This window comes from Crocodylus porosus, unplaced genomic scaffold (genome assembly GCF_001723895.1).
Source record: "Crocodylus porosus isolate Cpor-Errol unplaced genomic scaffold, CroPor_comp1, whole genome shotgun sequence".
In the NCBI taxonomy this organism is placed as follows: Eukaryota; Metazoa; Chordata; order Crocodylia; family Crocodylidae; genus Crocodylus; species Crocodylus porosus.
This window is the reverse complement of record NW_017728914.1, coordinates 21,551,379-21,579,361: the sequence shown is the minus strand read 5'-3', so window position 1 is coordinate 21,579,361 and position 27,983 is coordinate 21,551,379. Positions and strand designations below refer to the sequence as shown.

The 27,983-nt window shown below is 47.7% G+C and overlaps 1 protein-coding gene across 1 annotated transcript; it reads right to left on the bottom strand.

The window, feature by feature from the left end:
• Positions 1 to 22,015: 22,015 nt before the first annotated feature.
• Positions 22,016 to 27,012, bottom strand: MSX2 (msh homeobox 2). The gene is made up of 2 exons (XM_019534969.1): positions 26,670 to 27,012; positions 22,016 to 23,868 (listed from the first exon to the last, which is right to left on the bottom strand). The coding sequence occupies exons 1-2, from the start codon at positions 27,010 to 27,012 to the stop codon at positions 23,444 to 23,446; spliced, it is 768 nt and encodes a 255-aa protein (XP_019390514.1). The 3' UTR covers positions 22,016 to 23,443.
• Between the last annotated feature and the right edge of the window lie 971 nt (positions 27,013 to 27,983).

The window sequence follows — 27,983 nt, the reverse complement described above, 5'->3', positions numbered from 1 at the left end:
TTTTTTCTCTTTAAAACCAGAAGTATGATCATATGGATGTTGCTTTCTGAGACCTACTAAAAAGAATGAAATCAAGTCCCCATTGATAACTTTCTCAGGGGAGATTGATCTAAAGGTTCAACCCTCTTTACTGCTTTGCCATGCTTTTCTATGTCACCTGCCGATTGAGTTAAATGCATTAATTGGTTTGCCTTTCATTAGCACCTTGAACAATGCAGACTTTTTAAAGCAAATGTTGGTACCTCTGCTCCAGTTCAGCTAGTGGAAAGACTCCTTTTGGTATGAGAAATGACTCCCTTTCCCCCACAAAAAAAGCCCAGGAAAGGTCTGTTTGAGAAGACAAAGTAAAATGTTGAAAATGGTGCTGCAGAATTAATGTGCAATAAAGCCAAACAGGGCTGTTGATGGGATATGAGGCACAGTTAAGTCATGTATTAAATCATTTATTCAACAAACATTGTGGCTGTAACTCCTACTGTAATTTCCTGATATTTGCACACAGAATTCCTGATATTGCAGTTTCTTGATAAATTGAATGATTTGAAATGATTCCCCAAATAATTTCACCGAGACCCACTCAGTCTGCAGATTGCTGGTGTTTATTTGTGTCTGTAAATACAATCCAAGCTTCAAAGTGGAGCTAGATTTCTGGAAGACTAAATGGTTAATGCACATTTTTTGAATGAATGTCTCTTGCTGAGTTCCTAGAATAAGTCTACACTACAAACAACTTTCTCTTGTATTAGCTAATTGTTCTTGATAATAATGAGAAACACTAGCATTTTTACCTGGAGTGATATATTTGCAGGGTTTTCTTTAGAGCTTGGACAGGCAGTCATATTGCATCTTGCCAGCTTGAAGCAGGTAGATCAAACTGATTGGACAAAATCTTAAAAGGCCATGAAGTTGATGTCTTACTTGGCTGAAGGAGCTCACTCCAGTTTAGGAGCTCAGTATAGTTAAGAATCTGCTAACTATATTGCTATGTACAGTCCTTACACTACCTTGGGAGGTTGAGTATAGTTTGGGAGCTTATTTCATTCTGGGAGTTTAGATTTACCTCTGGAGTTTGCTGCAGCTCTTAATTTTTTTCCAATTTCAGAAACTTAGTAAGCCTCAAGAATTTGTTTCAGCTAAGACGAATGCTACTAGTAGATTTTAGTTAAATATCTAAATTGGAAGTAAGTATAGGGGGGGTGTTGCTTTTTTCAGATAGGCTTTGCCCTTAAAGAAGAACTTGTATGATGGGATTTATTTCTTCAATTTAAACTAACAGACTTCCTTATGAGATTGTTTAAATTAGCATCCTGCTCCCCTCAATCTCTGCATTGAATAGACTTCTAACTTCTCCGCACTGCAGTCCTGACTGCGATACATTGCTCCCACACTTTGAGGGTAGAGGTAACAGTTGTGGCAGATACTTGCATGTAATTATATAGGTGACAATGAATTGCTTTTGCTCTTTGAGTGCTTGAGCATAATTCACCCAATCGGGCTTCTACTATGAAAAGCCACACTTCATGAAACTGAGTTCCCATGAATATTCACAGTACTCTGATGCTGTTTGAACCTCCCTGCTACCGAGCAAGGCATTGACAGAAAGCATTATGAAAACTGAGCTGGACAAGCATTCAGTGTACTGCAGGCAGCATCCTGTATTACCAGTTGCCTACGAGACACTTTTTCCTCTCCAAGGGACTGTTAGAGATACTCTTGCTCGCAGAACCGTGCCTCATATCCCATCAGCAGCCCCATTTGGCTTTATTCAGTCTGAGTAGAAATATCCCAAAGAGGGCCTAATTTCTGCTTCTCAGCTCTGGGACACCAGAGAAGCTTAGTCAAAATATCCAAAAGCCCTGGATAGTTACTACCACTTGCATCAGAAAATGTTGTTAAAGCAGATCCAATCTGGCCCTGTTAGCCTTTGCTTGCCAATGTTATGGCTGTGAACAGTTTTCGAGTTCCTTTCCTGTCACTCTAAATCAGATGATTCACTCTGGTAACATGCTGTATCACTTACCCAGTAATACAACCTAATAAAACCTTGCTTAAAACCTTTTTCCTTCAAGAACCAGAAGAATTTGTTCCTTGCAGAATCAAACCTGTGTTCTTAATAAAGGCAGATTGAATAAAACAAGCTCTGTGAAGTAAAGGGACTAATTTAACAGCTTGCTGATGAAAATCTGTGGGTAGCTTACTCACACACCTCACATCAGAACAGATGGTTTAACACAAGTTCTAAATGCTAAGTTAATGTTTTAAAAATCCATTCCTCATACAAGCCTTGGGGTAAGACACTACATTTTTCCTGCTCAACAGAATGCCAAGGCGCTCTGATTTTGAGCTCTGTAATAAGGAAACACTCATTAACGCCCCATAATGACTGGAGTAGCATGATGGTCCTGGATTAGCTCTTGAATTGAACACTGCAAGTACCCTTGGAAGCCAGACATCCACGTGGAATTTAAAAATGTCCCTTTTCTCCACCCTACTAGGCTGGATCTGGGAGCAGCCCTCTGTGGCAATGTTACCCTGGGGGGAAGGGGGACACAGTGAATAATACAAGCAAAAAATTTTAAAAAGGCTGCGGGAACAATAACAGCTTACTGTACCTGGATATCAAGGCTCTTCATTCCAAAGACCTTTGCAAAAACAAGTGGATGATGCTTCATCCAACACTGGAATGCAGCCATCTCCCAGATGGAGCATAGTAGTTACACAGTGACAGCAGCATTACACAATAGTCATAGGAAATGAAGAACACAATTATATTAATGATTTGTTTCCAGCGATGTTGAAGACAGCATAAACATGCGGGAAGGCATAGTGCCTGTCCCATGGAGCTAGTCATCTAAAATAAATTTAACTTAATGGACTTAAAGGACTGGGAGGAGTTTTGGGGAAGTAGAATACTATTACTTCAGTTTGGAATTTGGATAGCCCCAGTTCTTTAAAAAATTAATAAAGAAAGAAATAAAGGGAGGGCGTGTCTTTAAAAATCACAAATGCCCAAGAAGGATCTTCAGTTTACATCTCAGCTGAAGCAATCCCACATAGTAGTTTGTGTCCTGTATCACAGTGATGGTTGAATGCTAACTGTAAACAGTGATGCCTAGGGAATCACCAGTGCTTTTTCCTGCAACACATGGATGTTCTTTCTTGATCTTCTACCCAACCACTGAGGCAGTTCTTCTCTGTTTGCTGGTATTTTGTCAGAGTTAGGAGCTCTAATGTGCAATGTGGCTTCAGACATACTCAATGAGTTCAGATAGGTGACCGACTGAATTAGCAGGATGCAAAAGGCAGCACTGCAGGGCAAGTTGCCTTTCACAGGTAGCTGAGCAGAGTAACACACTGAAGCGAATTTCAGCAAGGATTCTGATTAGCTTTCAGGCAGCAGGGAGACATACAGGCATATGCTTTCAGTTACTGTCCCAGTGGATCCTGTCACTTTGTCTTGGTGAAATTAGGAGGAAAATAAACCCTTTGATTCCTAGTTTCAGGTGCACAGTGCAGATGTAATTAGGAAATCAAATAATAGAAGTTATGTGTATATAAAGGATCTGTTTATTTTTAAGCTTGCTTGTAATTTTGCACCCTTACCTGATTGTGGGCCACACAATCTAAGTGCAATTAATTGCAGCAACAAATTATAGCATCTGGGAAGCTTATTAATAGCACCTACAAATCAACCCTGTAAGCATCATCACTTGCACCTACACTTAATAGCAGCCACTCAACTACAAAGGCAAAACTGTAGGAACCAAAACAGGGAAAAAATGGGTCCCTATGTGAATGGATACAATATAGACAGCTATATTAAGCATTGGGAAGTCCATCTTGGATAACTAAGCAGACTGATCATCTATTTTACCTCTCCTGCAGGTGCTGAGTTTGTAAACCTTGTTAATAATATTATGCTTCTTCAGCATAGCTTGGCTGATAGTCCAGTTGATGTTTTAATAGCAACAGGGCCCGAAGTCCCACTTTTCCCATTAAACTTTCTGTTGGCCTCCCCCACACTTCTCATAGCATCTGAAGCAGTGAGTTTTGCCACACACCGGTAGTCTGTAGGCCTCACAAGGAAATATGGCTGAGAACAAAGTGTTCACACACAACCCCAATAGGCATGAAAAACAGCAATAATAAGGGCTGAGTTGGTGGTTGGTGAGAGAAGAGGCAAGCAGTGCAGACCTCAGAAAGAAGCGGCAAGCTCCTGCAGATCTCAGCAGGATCTATAGAGATTTGCAAGAATCTCTTTTTATTTTCTTTCCCTTATTTCTTTCTGATCTGCTTCTCTTTGCACCCTGAAGAATCCATGGCTAAAAGTGCATCTTAGCCAAAACCACAGACCCATAAACCAACCCCAGAACTACTTAAAATTGATCCCAGCTTCACTGAAGCAGCTCATAGACCTAAGTGAACCTTTCCACCAATGTGATCTCGGTTTGTGACTTTGTAGCCAAATCTGATGTGAAAGAAATTCCATGAGGTGCAAGGCTTCAAAAGAGAAGTTCCTTGCAGCTCCCATTATAATATACAATGATGTAACTCCCCAGATGACACATCTAGACAAAGCAGATAGGGGGCAAAGGGCTATTTAAGCTAAGGGATCCATTACTACCGCTCACACTCCTACAGAGTCCTTGGTCTCTGTTTCGTCCCCCCAGACTAGGGCCCTGAGAAAATTGCAGATTTCTTGTAGAAAATGCGTGGCACGTGCACAAGTGAGGTATCATTTTTCAGGGAATATTCACAGAATTACAACTGATCTTGGCAAATGGTCTCAGTAGTTCCATGAATATTTTATGAAAAAATGATACTTTACCCATGCACATCACACATGTGGCAGGCACCATAAGCAATAGTGGAAAATATTATCCGGGGGGGGCTGAGCCCTACCTGACCCCCACCTCTGCTTCCCATGGGGCTGCTGTGGGGCCAGCGCATGCTGCAGCTGTAAACAGTAGTGGAGGTGTGACTGCACACCAAGCGCCGCCAGACGCTGAGACATGGCAGTGCTATGGTGATGCTGCTGTCACTGGCCGCTGCAAAAAGTTTGGGGAAATAAGCCCCGCTAGCCCTGGCCTTCTACCAGCTATGGCAGGCATACACAAACTACCCCCCACCAACAGTTCCCTGGCCCTCCAAACACCCTTTCCCCTTATACCCTACCCACTTACCTTCATCTGGCTGCTTGGTTATGTCCTGGTTATGCCCCCAGCAGTCATTTGCGGGCTGGGACATTGCAAAAGCCTGGGTTTTCCCCTTGCAGGCCAGAACGCTACCAGCCTGCAAAGGGAAACCTGCACTTTTGCACATTTTTCTGGCACAGGCTCGCGAGACCCTTAAAAATCGCTTTGTGGGGCTCATTTCATGGTACCATGCAGTCTGCAAAATTGCAGTTTTTCTCAGGGCTCTACCCTAGACACACCAATATTGCCATCTCAAGCTGGTATCAAGTTGATTCACCAAGCTGCATCACTGCAAATTTTTCAAACTCATAACTGAACAAAAAAAGATGTTCTTGTATTAATATTGCATGCAACAGAAGAGTTTGATATCTCTACCTTAGAGTTTGGGTATTTTGGGAGTTTGGTATCTAGTAGTGTCCATAGATGGGCTAAATTTTGCCTGCCCTACAATCCTCACCATTGGTGGAATTGTAGTGATGGTGATTTACAGCTAATGTAAATGCAGCCCATATATTTTGTCGTCTCAAGCACACAGTAGTTTCTGCTGCTCTACAAATTTAGTCATTCGTATCTATGGGGAGAAAAAGGCAGCTACAGGCACCGTTCTGTCTCAGAGGTGACTTTTATGCCCACGTTCTAGGAGCATGGATAGCAGATCCCATGGAAAAAATGACTGGAAATTCCCCACCTGCTTCATTAGACTAATGTCATAAAGGAAGAGCTTTATTTTATATAAGAATTATTTTAGATATGAAGGAAATTGGGTGAATTGACTCTGACAAAGTAAAAAAAGAATATGAACCAGCACCCGAACTAGATGCCTCCCTAGCGATTTGACCAATCACAAAATTCAGGTCCCCCCATCTCAGATCTGCAGTACCTCCTCCTCTTGAGGTTATTCAGCATGAGGTTGTCTAGTCCATAACAGAATCAATATATAATAGATGGCAGCTGTGAAATTTAGATTCAGAGCCAGATTCTGACTGATAAAAACCTCACATGCATAGTATTCATAGAGGTTCATACATAATGCTTAGGCTTGGGACTATCTTTACCCAAAATCGGATTTAAACTCTTTGAGATTCCGAAGGAATTTGGGTATTCCTGCCCCCTCCCTCCCCCCCATTACTTTTAATACTTTCTGTCTCTCTGCACATCCTGGGTCTGACAGAAGAAAGAATTTTTTTTTATGGACCATAGGTACAAAGATCCTACTACTTTCTTTGATGGTTATGTTACAGGCCACGTAGAAATCCATACTTAGGGAGTCCCAGCCATGGCACACAAAACCCCCATGTACATGCCAGTGAAGCAGACTGCCTGAAAAAGAGAGAGTTATTTTATGCCTAATCAACAGTGGCAGCAATCTGCAATCTGGTTCTGCATTCCCAGGCACAGAATACCTCCTAGTGTTTCTTTGGGGCAACTTGGTTTTGCATTCATACTATAAGCACTGCTGAATTCCTAAGACAACAATATATGAAAGGCTAGCTTCTTTATTAAAAACTCCAAGTGTTGGTGTATACAAAGTATTGCATAGGCATATTTTCTGTTCATGCAAGAAATAGGCAATTTGTGCTGCAAGACCCAACGCATGTGCAAAGTGGGCAGCTGAGCCTCTGCAAACGCACTGTGGGAACACAGGGTCTGAGCATCCACACATACAAAAACTGGGAGTGCAAAAGTCTGAATGCAAGAACCCTGGTGTTTGAACTCAGTGCTTGTATTTTTCAAGGGCCTTCTCGGCTTGGGCACTAAACTGATCTTGAAAGACGCATTAGTAACATATGACTTTTTCTGGACAACCTAAACCATAGATGGTTCCACAGCAACATATTTTAGCTTTCTGCTCCTACTTTAACTCTTTTTATATCTTCTATCAAATGTAGTTATTTTGATACAGTACATGAACCATGAAATAACTTAAATCCAAAAGCTTCATTTCCTTAAAAAAAAAAGAAAAAAAGCTACTGTTGTAAACAATGATCAAAAAGAACGGGGGAGCAAGCAATGCTCACTGGGTGGAAAATATTTGCAATGCTCTTTGGTGTATTTGGTTCCACGATCCCCCTAGTGTTTTGCAATAGTGCTTGGCCTGTAATTTTCAAGCCCTTTTGGAAACGATGATGAATCATAAGGTTTCTAGATCTCAAGGAAAAAAAGGAAAACAGTGAAGGCCTACAGTCAGGTTTCCTGGTTAAATATATGTTTGCTATGCAGGGTGAAGTCTTGGGTTTAATGAGCAGCTGCTATTTACTTATCTTTTGAATGGATCATTTTAAATGCATGTTGGAAAGTAACCTTCACCAAACTGCCCATTAAAAGGGAACTACAAAGTAAGTGGATTGTGTATGGGAAGTGTTTCTTAACTTACAATTGGAATAAGGGGACTGCTAAAACCTAAATAGAGAATATTTAATGGTGACTTCATGTCAATAAAAACATTAAACAAATGTGTTTTCTCTTCTTCCAGTTGGTAAGATGATTGAATAAAGATTTAAAACCATGACAGCTTTGTCAATATAAGCAAATGCAAATTTGCAAAACTCATTCTGCACAGAATGGCTACAACTCCCTAGTGCATGACTAGGGTGAGCTTATTTGGTTTGGCTGGGACAGCCCCAAATTCTGGAGGCCAGTCCCAGCTGGCTGATGAAAATTAAAACAAGTGTCCAGGGCATGGGGTGTGGAGATTGAGAGGCACAAATGGTGAAATAGAAAGCCCTTGAAGACCCCAAAATTGCCCTAAAATAGTCAGCTCGATTAGTGGAATGACCATTTTAAAAGGGGAAATGATTGTTAACACCTGTGAAGTAAAGAACAATGGGTCATTAGTGAGCCATTGACCATTTTACCTACCTGAATAGTAATAGAGAGCTTCCCCACCCTAGCCTCTGCCTGCAGCAGGGACACTGACTTGAGGGGAGGGGAGGAGAGGGGGACAGGGGTGGTGCTCTGGATTTTATATTGTCCCATATGGTCACCCTATGCATAAACCTCTGCCTTCTGTTGTTATATAAAACAGAGTTAAAATTGCATGTAATGAGATGACAAGATAATTCAGTTAACTTTTCTTTTGCATTCTAGGGCTGCCGCAGGCTCTTGGAGAGACACATAGTGAGACTCAAAGAGCCAGTGTTTTGAACAATAACTGTTTATGAAATGCTTGATCATGCACAGTGCAGAGCACAGCCAATGGCAACCGAGCCTTCAGGGTCAGCTGTTCTGGCATTTCACCAGGGCAAAAAATAGTCCTATGTATTTTGACTAAATGATTAGTGAGAAGGTCTCTAATGGAGCAAAACTCCTGATTCCCATAGCAGATGTGAGCTTTGATAAAGCCTAGAGCAGCAGGTAGGTTTGGGGCTTGAAGGAGGTCTGCAACGTGACAAAAACTTTGGCAGGGCAGTCTGGAAAAATAAATATGGTGTCAGTAGATCAGCTGGTCCTGAATTCTACTTGCAGCAGTCCCTAGCCAAATTCACTTCCAGTGGGGAGGCAGTGACCAGCTGATATGCTTTTGTAAATAGTTATGTGTAGCTGTGACCAGTAAGAACGAAATAGGTCAATAAAAACAAAAGTTCGTGTTATAACATGCTGGCCACTTCACTTCTGCACTGGGGTTAGCAATGCATGGGATTGGCCTGGATGGTTCATTCCCTACCATTCAATCCAGCATTCTTTGTCTAATGGAACCACATACTCCAGATGAGAAGATCAAATGTTGTTTCCTCCCTTGTACAGTCTTTCAGGTAATAGCTGTCATCCCCATGACTTATGACCAGTTAAACTACTGCCACTTCCTCAAGAAAGATCAACATGCTCCACTGTTCGCTTGGCAAGCTCCAAGTGATATGTCCAATAGATGACTGAAGCCTTCCTTTATGTTCATGAGTTCCATTTGATGCATACTTGGATGATTTGCCAAGCCCTATATGACCCTCTTGCAATTTAAAATGTATTGACAAACCTCAGGGAAATGGGTTTTTCCTTGAAATTTATTCCAGGCTGAGGAAAGACAATGAGAAAAAACTCCCACGCTGAGCTGGCATTACTACTTCTAAAACCCTACACTTTCAAGGGAAATGGAACAGGTTAAATGAAAATGTCAAATGGCTCTGAGCAGGGAAAAATATCAAGATTTGTGTTTCCTTCGTGTCCTGGTGAAAGCTAACTTTGCAGCAGTGGGAATGAGTGTCTGATTTTATCTTCAGTGACTTCCCACCTCTGGCTTCTCCCTTAGCTTTTTCACTTAACTGGAAAACAATTTAGCTATGGCTGTTTCTTGACTGGTGAAATCAGAGTCAACTTTTTCCTTCTCAGTTGAAATAAACCTCTTCCATTTGATTTGCCTCTCAAGCCACACCCTTTCTGATCCACATACTCATGTGACCATCAGTCCTGCTTCACTTTGCCCATAACAAAGCGGAATGCTGGTAGGACCTCAATAATCCATGCTCGTTTAAAGGGGGTGTTGAATATGCCCCTGGGGAGGAAGAACCAGCACCATACCTACAGGCTGGGGAATTCCCTTCTCGTTAGTGCAGAGGCAGAAAAGGATCTTGGAGTCATCATTGATGCCAAGATGAACATGGGCCGGCAGTGTGGGGATGCAGTCAGGAAGGCCAACCGTACCTTGTCATACATCCACAGATGCATCTCAAGCAGGTCCAAGGAGGTGATCCTCCCCCTCTATGCGGCACTGGTCAGGCCGCAGCTGGAGTACTGCGTCCAGCTCTGGGCACCACACTTCAAGAGGGATATGGACAACATGGAGAGGGTCCAGAGGAGGCCACTCGCATGATCGGGGGCAGAAGGGCAGACCCTACAAGGAGAGGCTACGGGACCTGAACCTGTTCAGCCTCCACAAGAGAAGGCTGAGAGGGGATCTAGTGGCCATCTATAAACTAGTCAGAGGGGACCAGCAGCCATTGGGGGATTCCCTGGTCCCCCTTGCACTGCCAGGAGTGACTAGGAATAACAGTCACAAGCTGGCAGAAGGTAAATTCAGATTAGACATCAGGAGGCACCACTTCACTGTCAGGGCGGCTAGGATCTGGAACCAACTTCCAAGAGAAGTGGTGCTAGCTCCTATCCTGGGGGGTCTTTAAGAAAAGGCTAGACAATCACCTCGCTGGGGTCGTATGACCCCAGTACTCTTTCCTGCCATGACAGGGGGTCAGACTTGATGATCTGCTTAGGTCCCTTCCGACCCTACCAACTATGAAACTATGAAATATGGCAAATCTAGTGGAAATAAAGTCCATCCTACCATTATTGACAGTTTTACCATTGGCTTTAGTCAGAGCCAGCCTGAGCCCCTAAAACAGCAAATCCAAGAAGAGAGACATCTAGTACAAACACACTTTGCTCCCTTTGCTCTGGCAGTTTTAGCCCTGTTTTAAATGTTTATGGTGATCCATCATGGTGGGCTGGAAAATAAGCAATAGTAAAAGCAGTAGCATCCTGAGTAATCTGACAAAACCTTGCAGCTTTTCAGCCATAAAACCTTTGCTTGGAACAGCAAGGGGGAAGAGAGGTTTTCATGCAAATTATACAGTGTATGGAGCTGCATAGTAGAGATCAGTAGTTACTGCCTAAGAAGATGTCAGTCCAAGTGTGATACAGTGGAAAGGAGAGCTAGTCATCTGGTTAATAGGATTTGGAAGGTAGATTCACTCTGCCACAGATTTTGTAAGTGATCTTGGGTGAGTTCCCCACCCCAGAGTTAGCAGAAGAAAGGGTAGTGAGTTGCACCCTGTGAAAGGGCTGGGCATTGAGAAGGTTTTCTACCGTGAGTCCACTTCTTGGGTGACGGCTTGACGCTAACATTGCTATGAGCTGCATTCAGTTTACACACATCTGTCTCCAGGCAAGCTTTCTTCACTTGCCGGGATATTGATCAAAGGTATTGCTGGGATATAGTTTCAGTGGACATTTTCTTCACCTCTATCAATTCCACCTATGCACGTGGGGAACCTATGCACGTATTAGAACGCATCAGAGCAGACTTTATTAATCTAGTCTGCTGGAGTCATGCACTTGTCCCTGTGCTTCAAAATGGCTTTAATTAATGAACTACCTTCAGTTAAAGTGCCCCCACCAGCATTTTACAGAGCAGGACGCTGATTACACCAGCGCTTTAATTAGAGCAGCTCCCAAGAGCCACTTTAATTAAAGCGCCCCCCCCACAAGCATGTGTTAAGATACCTAAAGTAGCATATAAAAATGCTACATAGAAACATCACAGTCCCATAAGCCCTTTAAAATTGGGAGTGTAGTCACAGTTGGCCTTAGGTGGGTCATACCAATTAGCACCCAGCCACACCCCAGTCTGAGGCTGTAGGAATTCCAGGTAAATTTATGATTTATTAAACCCTGAAGACAGGATCTCAAGGACTAGACAAGTAAGTGGTCACATATTCAAAGTTTGAATCATTTTATCTTATTTGCAATTCAAATACCTTACTGTGATGAGACCTTTGGTTATTGTCTGTCCATTATAAATTGAAAGCCACTCATTTATGTCTCTAGTTATGCCATTGTTTAGCATCCCCAATGCACCATCAGAAAGCATGTGGAATAGTCCTACTAATGCATGACTGTGTTTGCAGTGCTTTAAATCACTGGTTTCCATGCAGCTGATTTTCATATAGTGCTCACTTTTCACTCAATCTCCCTCCAATTTAAATAACAGTGTATTGATTTATGGACTGGAGGAAAATCAGTAAGATGGTGGAAGAGAAGGAAATTAACCTTAAAAAAAATATCTTGTGGAGTGGGGAAGGGGGAGAAAATGTTTGGTCAGAAAAAAATCAGCTTGGAAAAAAATGTATATTATGCGATCTGATCAAGCTTTCTGTACAACCTATCTCAGGATATGCCTATTCCAGAAGCTAAGGTTAGATGCCACTCATAGTAGGTTGCTAGTTTACATGTTACCTTAGGGTTGTAGCATTCAACAATGAAAAGTGTAATAATAACTTTATTTATATTGTTGCCATTGACTCTGAAACCTAATGTTTCACTTTGAATAAGGAGAGCCTCCTCTCTCCCTTGGAGAGACTGTTTCAGGCTTTCCATCAGCTCAGCCAGGCATCACGGAATCTCTCACATCTTGTTCACATTGTGCAGACTGTTTTCATAACCACAAGTGATAGAAACATTGGAAACAGCAGCACCGTGAGCTGGCAATCTGTCTAACTGAACTGCCCCAAACTAGCCCAATTGCCTTTGGCATGTGTGAGGAGGAATCTCATCCTTCTGAGCCGCGTCGCTCTTGCAGCAATGTGAAAGCAGAGCCGCGGCTGCTTCTTACTTGAGAACTCTTGCTCATTCCTTCTGTGGGCTAGGAAGCAATACACCCCCCTTGAGTGATTTGATTGGCCTGTTTTTGAAGTCTCAATGTACTGCCATAGTTTCAAAGAGAGGCTAAACATTTAGATATCTGATGCCAGGAAAAGGTGGGTGGTATCATTTGCAAACACCAAGTAACATACAGCTGGGTATTAACTGAATCAGGCTGCTATTATAATTGTTGTTTTCCAAGCTGAAGTAAAAAGGAGAAAGAAAAGTGCTTTCTTACTAGTGAAGTTATTGGTTAAAGTTTTGAAGTTTAAAACACAAATCCATTACGCCTAGAAAGCTGAGAAGGGCCTGATGCAAACCCGATTGAAGTGAATAGGAGTCTTACTATTGATTTCACTGATCTTTAGATCAAGCTAGTGATCGGCAGGACATTTGAGGGAGCTTTTGGACTGAAAAAGATAAATAGCATGAACATTGACTAGGGTCAGGTGAGCGTGTGCTGTACAAACTCCTCCCAGACAGCTCTGTCAATGTATTGAGTTGATCTGTACTGTTCTCTTGTCCTGTGGGTCAAAGGTCAAGCCAGCTTGATACACCCACTGCCAGTGGGTGGGTGATTTTTTTTTTTTTAACCTTACTGGGTTACTCATTTGACTGTTTAAAACACATTTCTTTCAGCTGTACTGTCACCATTTATATACTCGCTTTCTACAAATATTTGATTGTATATGGTTTACGGTCAGGAAGGATCATGGAACCAGCAATTAACGGAATACCGAGGACTATTTCCAGGAAGCAAATTTTGGAATTTGTAAAACTCAAAGGGACGTGATTTTAAGAGTTACCTCAGTTACTGTGCCATCAGGGTACAAAACTACTGGGCAATACTGGACGTGTCCTGTCAAAACTGCCATCCTGGGTAGAAATGTAAATATCCAACATTTGCTACAAATTGCGTCTGAACAGTCAATAGACCAACAAGTGTTTGTAAGAATGTATTTAGTGAATGAGTTTGGAGAAGAGCAAAGAGGGGTAAAGCTGCCTGGGTATTTCTTATGGGAAAAGAGTCAAAATCCATCACGCTATTCATGCTGAACTATTCACCCAGATCAAATATTGCTGAATTTTTCTATGATTTTCTGGCACAGGGACAGAAGCTTCCAATATGCTGGAAACCAAGATAAGAAACTATGCTGAAACGTGGTTCTAACTAAATTGGTTTCTAACATAGCTTGGCTGGGTGCCTCATCCCAAAAAAGGTGCAAAGGGAGTATGTTAACTTGCAGAACCACTAAGACCCCTGATTGAATTGCTTGCTTTTTAAGTGGAGTTAAAGAACAGGACTAAACTATCTGTAAATCACAAGCCTTGACATATCCCATCCCAGTCTATTATGACTTCTTAGCACAATTGCCTTGGTTTCAAAATCCTTCAGGTTAGAGATCACGTTCCACATCCACTTTAGTTTTAATTGTAATTCTTTTCAGTTGCACTCTCAAGAAAGCCAAATGCAAACTCAAAGGATGTCCTGGAAGGCTGAATGCAAAACTGCTGAGGCAGCAATTTTATAAAATTAATCCTAATAAAGAAAACAGCTCCTGTGACTGTGATCTTGGGCAACCAGCTTGCAATGATGATCAGCTTTAGTAGCATTTGGGGGAAAGTGGAGGGGGCTAAAAGCCTTTTTCATATCTGTCACTTCCCAAGGGTTTTCAACAATGCCCCACAAAATACTGTACAAGAGTTATCTGCATCTTAGGTGTGATATGATAATAATCAACTACAGTAGTACCACATTTAAAGCAAGGAGGCGTATTTTTACATGAGATGAGGGCTATCTTTTTTCTAATGTGGGAAAGTTTATTGACACTTGGAAAACATAGGTGCCTCCCATGCTTGCATCTAGCTTAAAGCATCCTCTTTTGAAAACTTGGGTTTGAGTGCTCAGTAAGGAGGATAAAAAAAAAGACCACTTCTACCTCCAAATAAAGATGAAAGAGCCTGTGAACTCAGTGGGACCGGGGGCCATAGGCTTGTACAGTGCCCAGCACCACAGGGGCTGTTACTTCAGGAACCTCCAGGCGCTTTCATAATACAAATATAACAACTGTTGAAAAGCTGTTGTAAGGAAACCAGCTCATCTTGCTTTCCCTGAGTAAAAGGAGGAGGGCTTTGCTTTTGGATGGCTCTGCAAGGAGTGTAAGTTTAATTATGAAAAGGCCTTCTTGGTTGTAATCTGTTTCCAGCTCAATTCCTTTGCTGGAGAAATCCCCTAAACGTGTTGTCATTCCTTATTTATTGATTGCAGGTATTTGGGGTTTAATTGAGCAAGTCGGTCGTGGCCTAGGGCAGGAGTGGCGCTACATGAGCAATTAAATCTGATTAGCCAGAGCCCCTTTAAGACCCAGCTGGGTGATTGATAACCGAGACCGGCATTCCTCAATTGACTCGCTACATCAAAAAGGAAAAGGGCTTAGCCGATAAATGCATGGGTCCGGCATGAAAAATAGCAATGCAGTTGGGCAGATTAGACTTGTAAAGGAGCTGAGCTGGAAGCGGGGGGGAGGGACGGGGAGAAACGACTCCAGTCCGCTCCTCAGACGGCCCTCGAGGTGTCCCTTCCTCCAGAGAAGCCCTCGGGCTGCGCGGGGGCTGCGCGGGGCCGAGGCTGCCGCGCCGTGAGCGCGCCATCCATAAAGCTGTCGTCTGTTTGTTAGTGTGTTTATCTGCTCCGTCGTTAGCTCCTTTGCCCGGTAGTTTGAGCAAATAAACGGGCAGGAGGAGGAGTGACCCAGCCCCGCTTATCACGCCGGGCGCCCCTGCCCCGGGCCGGGACCCTCGGCTCCTGGGCAGTTTCCTCCTCGCTCCCGGGCCGGTTTCGGCCCGTCCCCGGGGCCGAGGGCAGGAGCCGGCGAGAAGCCCCGGCCCCACCGCGGCTGCGCGGCTGGGCTCGCCCAGCCCCGGCCTGGGGTGCTTGCCCAGGGTGGCGCCCCGCGCCGGGTCTGACCGCTTGGGTGCCGCTCGGCTGAGCGGATCCGCACCTGATCTGGTTGACTTGAACCTGCAACAGGAAACCATTTCCAAAAAAGAGAAAAAACGGCAGGAGGGAGACTGGATCCAAGGGGAAGGGATGCCCCGTGCCCTGAGCAGTGATCCTGGGCGCATCCGTGGTCTCCTCGGCTCTCCTTTCGCCTGTTTACCCGCGGCGGCTCCTGCCAAGCGGCTGGGCTGTGACAGATCCTCAGCTGGGGGGAATTTGCCGCAGGCCCGCTGAGGTCTAAAACCTTCCGGATTGTATTATACACTGACCGGCGAGTGCGTCATGCCGGCTATATCGCCTCTAATACAAAGCGACAGGAAGGGGGGAAAAATCAGATCGGGGCGAAAACATGTCTCGGGGATCAGATTTGATCCGTCCAGGAAGGGGAATGTGCATCCTGTCCTGGTGAGCCCTTGGCTGGGCTGGGGGGGCTTCCCCCGCCCCCTTGAAAAACTGGGGAAGCGGAACCGTTCAGTAGGCGCCCTGCTAACTTCTCTGCGCGGCGACCGGCACCAGGCTTCCCTCTCGTGATGCCGCCGCTGCCCCGCGTCCCCGTGCCCCCGGGCACTACTTAGGCCTCCAGAGAAAGGGAGCGAGCAGCCTCTTGTATGTGCTGACTTTACACAAGGATCAAAACAGCATGAAAGGAGAAATGATAGGGGAGGAGGACGTCAGCAGGAGCTGGACTTCTAAAACCCTTCCGCCCTATAGGCTTTAATATTAACCCCCCCCCCCAGGAGTCTCAGACACTGTATTAATTAGTGCAACCACCCATGAAAAGTTGGGTTTGGAGCAGCATTCTTTGCCCTGTGTGAAACAGCTACCCTAATAAACAATTGTTAACTTGGCCTATTGCCTCTGGTAAATTACACAGCATTAAAAAATAATGCTTTTCATATTAGGCAGTAATTAAAGGTTTGGACAGCTTTAAAACAAGAAGGGGAGGGGGGAATCAAAGAAAATATAAAAATGTTCTTTCAAGAGTTATGGGAGGCTAATAAAGTATGTCTGTTATAGTGCACCGCTTTGCCCCCAGCTACAGCCAAGCTGGAGCCACTGCAATTGCCTCTCAATAAGATAATGATATTCCTTTCTCTGCTATTAAAAGGCTCCCAGTGCAAACTTAAAATGATTTATTTAATTTAAGAAATTATGAGGTGTAACTTCAAAGCCTAAGCCGTTCGTAATAGAAAACACCAGGTTGTTTAAAATTATAATAATAATTGTTTGGAATACAGTGACATCAAAGTGCTTTCATCACCAAATAAAATATAGCACAGACCCCCAAATCCAGTGGAGTTTATTGAGTAGACATTTTTTGGTGTGTTTTTATTATTTCCTTATCAAGAGACATTATTTTAGCAGCTCCTTTTCTCAGCTTTGATGTTTTGACAGTCTTAAATTAATTTTATTGCATTTTTTGGCTCAGCGATGGGAGATTATTCTGACTGCTTATTTTTCATTATGACTTTTTTTGTTTGCAAGAGCCAGTTTGTTATTTAACACAGCACCTTGATAGCTCCCTCGAAATGAATTGGCCATTACAGAACATTAGGAAAGCAAAGAATTCTGTTTTCAAGCAATCCATTACGTGTCTGGGAAGCTATCTCTACTTAAAACAAACTTTGAATGGAGCGCTGGCATCATCGCTTTAATAAAAGGAGCAGCATTTTTTCAAGTACATTTTTCCTTTACGAGATTTTAGATCTCTGCGTTTTGAATAAACAAGAAACGTAGAGAGACCGAGACTATTTGCCCAAACGACTTGCTTTTACAGTAAAACTATCACAGAGTGTTTTAATTTCCTCGAACATTGTTATAAAAACACAAATCGCGCACGTAGCTTTGCGACTTCGCTTCCCAGCAAAGCAGAAATTATGCCAGCCCCCGCTTTTAAATAAAGAAGGTCGCGTTTGAAAATATATTCCAATTGCAGCTTTATAGACCGGCATTTCCACTAAAACAGCAGGGACAGAATTGCTTTGCTGTTTAAAGACTAAAATATAACGGGTGGAAAGATTTTTATACCTTTCGTGCAACTAGTTGAGAACTACAACGGCGCTGGTTGCTAGCGACAGCCGGATACTTTCTGTCGGACGCTGTGAAACGCATCAGGGTGGCACGGGAGGAGCGCGGGGCAGAAGCCGGTCTCCTGGGACTCGGCTATCCAAAGCACCGCGACCCGCCCCGCCTGTTCCCGAGCGCCGGGTCTCTCCGTGTATTTCACTTGGGTCTATATATATATATATATATATATATACACATACACATATATATACACACACACACAATATATACACACACACAACTTGGTATATTTCACTTATATATATACACACCTCTTGGTATATTTCACTTGTCTATATATATACACACACACACACACACACCCCTTGGTATATTTCAATTGTGTATATATATACACACACACTCACACACACACACCCCTTGGTATATTTCACTTGTCTATGTATAGATATATAGATAGATAGATACACACACACCCCCCTTAGTATATTTCACTTGTCTATACACACACACACACACACACCCCTTGGTATATTTCATTTGTCTCCACACACACACACACACACACACACACACACACACACCCCTTGATATATTTCACTTGTCCTGGGGCATTCTCCCTGATCTAAAAGAACTAACCATTGCCTTTGCAGCAGCTTTGGCGAGAAAAAAAAACACACTGGGGGGGGGATATTTCTACCAGCAAAATGTAAGTGGGAAGGGGGAGGGGGGATGAAAGAGAAGTGCCGTGCTTTTTCTATCGATTTTTTTTTTTTCAAAAAAGCTGCCCGTAGAAATAGTCCTTAAAAATCCTCGTGTTCGTTATTTATTTCCATCGTGGACGTCATCTCACTCGCTGATGTGCCTTGCTGAGCAGGGGGTTTTGAAGAGATGCGTGCCCATCATGCGGGGGAGCGGCGGGCAGGGACCGGGGGAGCACTAATGCGGCCGCCTGCCCGTCACAAGGACCGTTTCTGGTCGGCGGCTTCAGAAGCGGCAGCCCCGAGGTACGGCCGAGCGCAGACTCCGGCCCCAGCTCCTGGATTTCACGAGGTTTTGGTGCTGTCTCCTGCAGCTCTGCTGCCACAAGGAAAACCGCCCCAGTGTGGTTTTGTCTCTTCCCTCCGAGCCCGTTGGGAAGCTTGGTTTTCTCGTTTGTAATATTTGCGGTGGCTGTAGCTATTACATTTGCATTTCTGGATCATGCATGGGTGTGTGAGGGGAATGGGGGGGGGGGGTCCATAAGTTATGCAAACTATAAAACTCCTATAGAGTATATGGAAGTTACTCTCTATTTATAGACTATGTCGAGCCTGGTAATGTAATACAGCGGTCCTTAAATCTCTGCGATACAAAGACACGCACCCAGCCTCTCTCTCCACCTGCGTGCATGTAATACATCACGCAGCCCTACATGAGAGAGGGATCTAAAAGCAAAATCCGAGGACGGGGAATAGCCCCGATCCTGGTCTGTGCGGGAAAGATGCTGGAGCGATCTACCCTGCTCTCTCCTGTCTTTGCACCCGAGCTGTCAGACTGTCCTGGGAAGAGCTCGGGGTTGTATTTGCCTTCGCACGGACAGCGGGATTGTGCTGAGTGCCCCGCTCCAGCGCCCGCCTCGCGGAGCAGGTGGCCGCCGCTGCGGTGTTAAGCAGGTGAGTAAAAGGGAGTGGATTCTGCGGGCAGACACGGCTCCTCCTCTCTGCACCGCGGGGATGCTATTGCCTAGCACACCCGCCGCAGGGCCACGGCTTGCAGACCCACCCCTGTCGGCCCAGGGGAATGGGCTCTCGGGGTAAGACTCTCGCTGTCGAGCAGAAAAATGTCCTTTTCCGCCCCCCCGGGTCGCTCTTCCAAGACCCCCGGGCTGCTTCTCTCCCTGCCTAGGACCCGGATCCTCTCGTCGCCGTCCCCTACAGCCCCCGACCGTGAGCCAAGGCCCCCATTGAAACTCCCCCCACCCCGGGGGGGGCGGTTTAGGGCATGCAGACTAATACCCCGCACTAGCAACGTCAGTTCTCTCCTAATAAACTGCAGGAAAATGCCGGGGTCGGGCCAGGAAATGTGACAACATGAAATGCAAGACGCCGAGGGCTGCGGGTTTCTGGTGGGGAAGGCAGGCTTGGCGAGCCCGTGTCAGTGCTCCTGCCAGCAGCCCCCGCCGACCCGGGGGGTGGGGAGGGGGGGCGGCTCTCCGCTCATCGCGCTGGTATGCTAAGGATCGGGCTAATTGATCGCGTTGCATTTTCCCGCTTATTATTTATTGCTCTAATTACTGCTCGCTTTCTACTGGAATTTGTTTGAAATACCTACCTGGCTATACCCGGAGCCCTTGCCAGCTCCCTCCAGCCTGGCTTCTAATCGCCCATCTGCTTTGTGTCAGAAAAGACTTCGGAAGGCATTTAACTTTGCATTAAAATAACTAATTAAAGACACGCCCCCGCCGCCTCTTGCGAAAGGTTGGGGGGCTGGAGTCCCGGCGTGGCGCTTAATGGGAGCAGCTCTGATTTCCCTGCAGGTCCTGTGATTGATTCGGGTTACCAGCCCTCCCGCAGGGCTGCGCCCATAGGAGGCGGCTGATGAAGTCTCCGGAGTTAATGCCTGACACCTCCCTCTCGTAAACTCTGCTACTCAATTGCCTCCGCCTTTCTGGAGGCTTTAATTGGAGCAAGTTCATCAGGGGCGCGGGGCCGGGCCCCGGCGAGCTGCGAGCAAGTGTCGCGGGCCGGCCCCGCTTTGTCGCGCTAGCAGCAGCGCCCGCGAGGTTGGAGCACTTCCTTCAACACCCTTCTGCTCGGCAATAAATCTGCATCCCATTTAAGGCTCTCTCCTAACACTCGCACAAAGCTCCCGTGCTCAAAGACTTTCCAGCGAAAAGATTTAGATGTAATCCCTGACACCGCTGATTTATGCCCAAGGTGGAGAATACCGCCGCTTTATTTATCGCCCTGCCAGCCCTGGCTAAGCAGGCGTTCAGGGAACATTTGGGGGCTGCGGGCTGGAAAGGGAAGCGGGGGGGGGGGTTCCCCCCCTCCCCTGTAGTCAGGGGTAATGGTGTTGGGGAGGAGAAAAAGAAGCGGTTGTCTCAAGTTTTTATGTGGCAGTAAATACTAATTTGAAAAGTCTGCCCCGGGTGTCGCGCTCCTCCGGGTTGGTGCCTGCAAGCTGCGCGGAAGGGACCCGATCCAAAGCGCGCGGAGCTCGGCGCGGGCCTAGCCGCCGACGTGTGGCCAGAGCCCGGGCTCCTGAAGCCCGTCGGGAGATCAGGGACCGAGCCGAGTCCTGACTTCGGGTCTAGACCGAGTCGGGCACCCTAAGAGACCAAGACTCCGCCGCTGGCAAGCTCGGGGCCCCATCCTGAAAGCTGTCGAGCCTCCTCAGCTCCCTCCAGACCGGCCAGTGTTAGGTCCAGAAAGCCCAGGAGTGTTAAAGGGTGCCCCCACCCAGTCCTTTTTTACCCTTATTCTCCCTGCCGCGTGCAAAGGCACGGGCAGACATGGCTCAAGGGCGAAAGAAAATCCCAGCTGAAAAAACACCAAGCCAGCAAGCAAACGAACAAAAAAATCCCACCCCTAAATGACCCCCCAAGAGGCTCTCCATGCACAGGTGACCACGAAAACGGTAACGCCGCTCATGCTCCTCACCCGTTTTATTAGGAAAGAAAAATGTACTGATCGGGATCCGAGACCCTTGGCTGGCTTCTCTGGAACAGGGTGGTTTTCTTATCCAAGAGGAAAAACAGGGGAAAATGCAAAAGCACCACCGTGAAGCAAGGGTTGGGGGGAGCACGCATGTCTCTAGGAAATCAGCAGGGCAAAGACTGACTGCACCGCGCCCTGATTCGGCAGAAAGGGCCCTGCAGCCTCGGGCCGCACCTGTTCCAGTCCAGGAGAGGGACCACGGATGGGAGCCCAAGGCAGGGGTGACTAGGGGGAGGGAAATGCATTACATTCCCACTCGGCCATAATACAGCTTATCCTGACTTGTCCTCTGTGTCTAGACGGCGAAGTCTCGACCTGTCTAAGCACAACTCCCGTGAACTATAGCATGAACATTTGCTGGCTGTTGTCTCACTGAAGGTAAACTCCCGGGGAGGGGACTGAAGTCCAAATCAAATGGAGATGCCAGGGTGCAAGGGATTGCGCCCAAGAGGCAAGCAAAAATGTCAGTATGACACACAATAGTGCAAAGAACAGAGGCGCCTGAGAAGAGTTGTTAAAAAACAACCAAAGCTCATAAAAGCCTCGGCTTTTGACCTTGAATTTTTGGCTCAGCCTGCCACGGATTTGGCTTTTATTCCTATTAAGATTTAGAGAGGGCAAAAAAATAATAATAATAAATAATACAGGCAAAACTACACAGAAAACGCTGAATATCCTCTTTGATCATGACCCAGGACTGCTCAAACAGAACTGTAAACTCTGACAAACCCACACGCACTTGAGCAAGTTTTGTGGTTTTTTTTTTAAATTTAATTCAAAATAAGAGATAAGGAAAGAATAAATCTTCAATAAAATATATAAACTTGTACAAGGCATCCCTTTCAAAGGGACTTTAATATCACGGAAAGTGGGGCTGGGTGAGGGGGACTGGTCAGGGGTTGACAACACAGGTCAAAAACTTGGAGTAAGTCAAAACTTTGTGGCTCACTTCTTCCCCACAATATTCTAAAAAATGTACATGCAGGAAACATCCTACCTTCTGCAGTCTGTATCCTCTATCAAAACCTTGCCACAAAATTTAGCAATAGCAATAAAACAATAAAATAATTAAAAGAAGAAATCCGGGCTTAGACAATCCCACTTTCACCATAAAACCAGGGGAGATGAATAGCATCCCTACTGCCCATGTCTTGAGTTGGTTTTTTGTTTTTTGGGTTTTTCTTTTTGTTCTTTCTTTTTCTTTTCTTTTTTTTTTTTTTGATGGGGTACCTGGGTCTCTCTGTGAATTAAGCATGATTTCTCTCATTGACATTCTCTTTGCCAGGTAATCTTTAAAAATCAAATTATTGCAAATAAACAAGGGTATGCTCTGATAGTCTTTGCCGGCTCTCTACTTTAAAAAATATATAACCCAACTATTTCCTCTGCATCTCTGTTTCCCTCCTTTAAATAACAAGAGAGAGCCCAGAATACAGATGCAGGTGAAAATACGGGGCAGCAAAGCAGGATAGAGGATCCCCAAAAATCTCTGAATTCTTCCTTCCCCTCCACGGGGCCTTAATATTTAAGAGATTTATACAGATCAAAAATATACATGAGCCAAGGGGGAGGAGGGGTTACTTCACTCATATAAGGGGCCGATTCTGCATTCCGCCTATTACCCTTCTCTGGACTATCTTTGGGTGGGTTTCCTGCTCAAAAAAGCAGGAACTTTGGTGCTTTTGGCCTCTTCTCTATTTACATTATGAATATAGCTATCATTTATTTTGTTTACAAGCCCCCCCAAACTCTTACACCTTATTTAACATTCCCTTCCAATATTAAGATCCCATTTAGAGAATGAACTTTTAAAAACAGATCTTGGGCTTCGCGGGGGGAAACTAGGCCTCCAATAGAAGACTGCTGGTTTACCCATTTTTAGCGTGTAGTATTAACCCCCCCCCCTTATTTAATTATTGGTATATGTTTTTACATGTTCCTTTTGGGATCAGTTCGAGTGCTCAGATCACACTCAGAGGAGAGCTAGCAGGTTCCTCCCCCCTGCCCCTCCGACCTGGAGCACAAACAGGTTGCTTTGCTTTTATGCCTAGGCAAACTCCTAGGCACTTGGTATGGCACATGCAGACAGAATGGCCAGTACTGCTATGGTACCGCATTCTCAGATGGGACAAAATCCACCAGAAAGTCTCTGCTTTTGCTTTCCCATCTTCTTAGGATAAGTGGTACATGCTATATCCGACAGGAGTAGCATAGAGTCCTACAGGTGAGATGGGGAGCACAGGTCTATGAAAGGGATAAGATGTTCCGTACAGGGAAGCAGCCTGGATGGGAGAATTGATGGGGAAGGGTAGGCTGAACCCAGATGGCAACATGGGCTTGGCAGCCATTTTGAGCTTCTCTAACTCAGCTTCCTGCAGTCTCTTGGCCTTGGCCCTCCGGTTCTGGAACCAGATTTTGACCTGGGTCTCTGTGAGGTTGAGCGAGCTGGAAAACTCTGCTCTCTCCGCAATGGACAGGTACTGCTTCTGCCGGAATTTGCGCTCCAAAGCCAGCAGCTGGGAGGTGGTGAAGGGGGTCCTGGGCTTCCTGTTAGTCTTGTGCTTCCTTAGGGTGCAGGCTGTGGGACTCAGGTGTCCTGGAAGGAAAGAAAAGGCCAGTTACTGAAAAAGCAGGGGAGGAAGAGGATACTTAAAGAAGAGGTGGGGTGAACTGGGTTTGGGGTCCACCACTCCTGCCAGGAAACCCCATCACAAGAGTCTAGGGACAAATGAACCTAAGAAGACACTGGCAGCAGCTTCCAGCCAAGGCAGGAGGTCAACTCCTGGGTTGAAAGGGCAGCCAGGATTTCACACAAGGCAGAACCTGTCAGTGATCCAGTGCTGTAGGATCCTCAGTGGGGACACCTGAGGCTGGGGTACATGGTGCAGGGCTTCACAGCCCAGTGCCAGGATGCCCCAGCTGGCTGTGGTCAATGGGACAGACCTGGCTCATGCAAGCAATAGGATCCCAGGTGTATCCTGCACTGGGTCCCACCCAGCAAACCCCACTTGTCCTGGAGGGAGCTTCTCTCCGGGACTGGAAAATGAGGGGCGATCCTCCTTTTATTTGACACTAGTTCCTGTTCTTAGGGAAACTGTGGTCAGTGTTGCCCTTGAATTACTTTCTTTTGCCTTCCTTTTCCTTTCAGCCAGGCAGCAAGCTGGCTTTCAACATTTCTCTTGTTTGACATTCACGAATGTGAAAAACAGAAGTGGATGTTCCCGATTGCCTTCTTCTCCAGTCCCATCGGATGAAGCCCCCTCCCCCGAAGATTTAGCTTTTAATATTGACCTGATACGGATTGCCTTGGAAGTAAGACTGGAATGGGTGCAGCTTTAACACTTGGGGGACTCGGTTTGCTTTGCAGTTCGTTTCAGAGGGAAAAACAGGCAGGTCTGAAGTTGAATATTGAAAGTGCCACTCAGCCTGCCCTCCATGCAACCCGGCCCTGCTTTTAAGAAATGTCACATCTGCCCGTCCTCTCGATTGCCCCTTGCTTTTGCAGAGAATTGCGGAGAAATCGTCTGAATTTGCGAGTGAACCAGGCGGGTTTTTAAATGCAAGGAATGCAATGAGATTAAAAACCAACCAACCAACCAAACGGCAGTATTTCAGAACAAGGAAGAGGAGGAGGAGAAGGGAATGATTTGATCTAGATCTTAAATCCTGTTCTTTCTACTGCACACAGAGGGCGAGTGGGAAAACGGCCGGTCAGATGCAGCCCCGTGCTGACACGGGCCGCTCTAGTGCGGGACAACCGCGCCCGGGCAGAGCTCTCCCCAGCCAGGACTGCCGAAAGGCCTCCTTCCTTCCCTCCTACTTCCCTCCTTGCAAAGCAGGCGAAGGAGAGGAAGAGGAGACGAAGGGTTTGTCTTAAAGGGCGACTCGCACAAAACCGCCGCAGAACGAGAGCACGTCTGTCCGCTCGGGTTTCCGCCGCAGCCAAAGCGGAGATGTCCGCGGTCCGCAAACGGCATCAAGAACTGGCCCGGCGAGGGGAAGATTTTTGGTGCTGGCAAAGCAGGCGGAGGACTCACTTGAAGACCAAGCAGAGGTTTCCGCTGACACTTGCCGGCTTGAACCCATGTCTCGCCCGCCGCTGCGACCGCCTTGCAAGAGCCTCGCGGGCGCAGGGCGTGGGGGTCTTCCAGCCTAACCGGCCGCAGCCGGCAGAGAAGCGAGCGCTTCCCCTGCGCTTTTCATTGCACCCTTGGACCCGATCACCGGGAATCACAGCAGCGTCCCGATCACAGGACCCCACCGTGAAGTTTTCTGGCTCCTCCAACCACTCACCCCCCACCCCCGCCCAGTAGCTTTTCAGAGACCTCCGTCTACCTGCCGAGATGGGCCAGGCTGCAGAACTAGCCAAAGCTTTTTACTACACAGGCCTTATTTTTCTCTCCCCTATCAAGAGTCGAAAGGTGCTCGATTTGACAAGGATGCCCTGGGGAGCGAGAAAGGGACACACACGCGCGCGTAACAAGCTCCTATTTTCCATATTTCTTTAATACACTTCCCACCGCCACCGGTGAACCCCGAGATCCCAGCACACACTTCAAGGCTGGTTAAGGCCGGTCGTTCAGCCTGAACGACGGGCCGGGTGAAGGGCTGGAGGGGGAAGCACAGGGGGAGCTGGGTGAATCCGTGACCCTGCACAGGGAAGGCAGGGGCAGGGGCGGCGGAAGACGAGCGAGGCCTTGTCCACGTCGAGCTCTGCCCCAGGCCGTGCTGGAGAAGGGGGGTGGTTAAGCTCCAGCCAGGGATGCTGCCACACGGGGACGGGAGACTTTCTACAAGAGAGGCCGAATCGCTTCTGTTTCCCACACGACCTCCTCAGGAGACGCGACTAATCCGGCTCAGGGGCGAGCGAGCAGCGGCACGGCCCGGGAGACCAACAGGCCAGGAAGGAGCGGCTGCCGGCGCGGGCCGCATCCACCAGCGAGCAGCTCCTGGGCGCAGCCGGCGGGGCGAAAGGCCCCGGCTGCAGGTGCGTGCAAGCCTGGGGGCTGCTCTCACGCCTCCACACCTCTCACTCCTGCTCCTCCCGCCCCGCGCCGCGGCCTCGGACGCCGGGACGCCTGCTGCGAGCCCGAGGGTGCGGGCCAAGGGCAGATCCCGGCGGCCGGGAGCGCATCGCAGGAGCCCGGGGCGACTGCAGCTGCCTCCCCGGGTCCAGGCGCCGGCGGGGCCGGCTCCGTGCGGGGGCATCGGGGCTGCGGCCTCCCCCGCCGCCCGCGCCGGGCAGAGTCGGTGCCCCGCTCTCTTCTCCCCTCCCTTTCCCAGCCGTACAGCCCTCGCCCTCCGCAGCGCTTCTCCATCCGACAAGCCGGATCGGCGCCGTGGCACCCAGGCGGGGGGCGTCCCGGGAGCGCGGCCGGCGCTCGGGGCAGCACTTACTTGGCGAGGGGGAGTATCTCCCGGGCTCCTGGATCCAGGACGGGCTGTCCTCCGAGGTCTCCGATTTGACCGAGGAGGTCTCAAAGGTTTTTGTAAGCCCCCCGGGGCTGGGAGCCTCCCTGGAGCCGTGCCCGGGCAGCAGCAGGGTCCTGGAGGTGCCCACCGCCGCGGCCCCGTCGCCGGGGCCCGGGGGCACCTCTCGGGGGGGCTTCTTGTCGGACATGAGCGCTTCCACGCTGAAAGGCAGGCTGGAGACTTTGACTTTGGCGTGATCCTCGGCGCCGGCCGCCGGGCCCTCCTCGTCCGAGGAGAAAACCTCCTTCGCCTTGGGAGGAGAAGACATCGCTGCTCTCCCCGCGCCCCGCCGTGCCCTGCCCTGCCCCGAGCTCCGATCCGGGCCCCGCCGCTGCCGCTCGCCGCTCCGGGACCCACCAGCTCCCGCGACTGAGCAACTTTCGCCCCCCCCCCGTTTTGGGTGCAGACGGGGGTTTCCTCCTTTGGGAAGTTGAGTCAAGCCCAGCGAGCCAATGGGAGCAGCCGCCGGGGCTGACGTCAAGGTGTGACTCATGCGATTGGCTCGGGGTGGCTTTGGGTAGTGTCCCCCCCCCCCACACACTTCTAAAGAAATGAGGAGTTAATGTCCCGGGCCGCGCGATGGAGGAGCCCTCCAGGTCGGAATCGTGGCCCAGCAAGAAAGTGGCGGTGTAATGAAGGCTGATCCCACCAAGAGGCAACTCCACCCCGCCCCCCCGTCTGTCTCCCCCCAGTTTAAGCCCCTTTTTTTTCCAGCCCTGCTCCGTGTCCCTCAACCCGAGCCGTGACAAAGCCCCGCCACTGCCCCGCGCGCCCCTGCCTTCCCCGGGGCGCCGCGATCCGTGCGGGCCCCCTGCCCCGCAGCCGAGCTGCCCGCACCGCTGGGGCCTGATCCCACCGGATGGCTGGAGGGGAAGGAGACTCGGTTCAGTCCCGATCCCGATCCGGTCCCATCCAGGGCGATCCGGACATGTTTGTGCTTCGTGTCCCCAGCATCCCCAAAGCATGCCGGAGCTGGGACAAGGACACGGGGACCTCGGGGTCCGAGCGGCGTTGCAGGCGCGGCGGGGAAAGGCGAAGAGCAGGGTTTGGCTGGCCGGGTGATACAGCCAGGCCCGGCTCCAGGCGCAGCTCGCCCTTGGAGCGGATCTCGCCCCTTCCCTGCCGCCGGCTACAACCTACGGGTCGTTTTCCCCGTCCAATTTCTCTCGACCCCATGAGGCTTGCCCCCCGCAGTGTGTCGCTATCTTTCCTGGGGGGCGAAGGCACAAATCTAGCTCC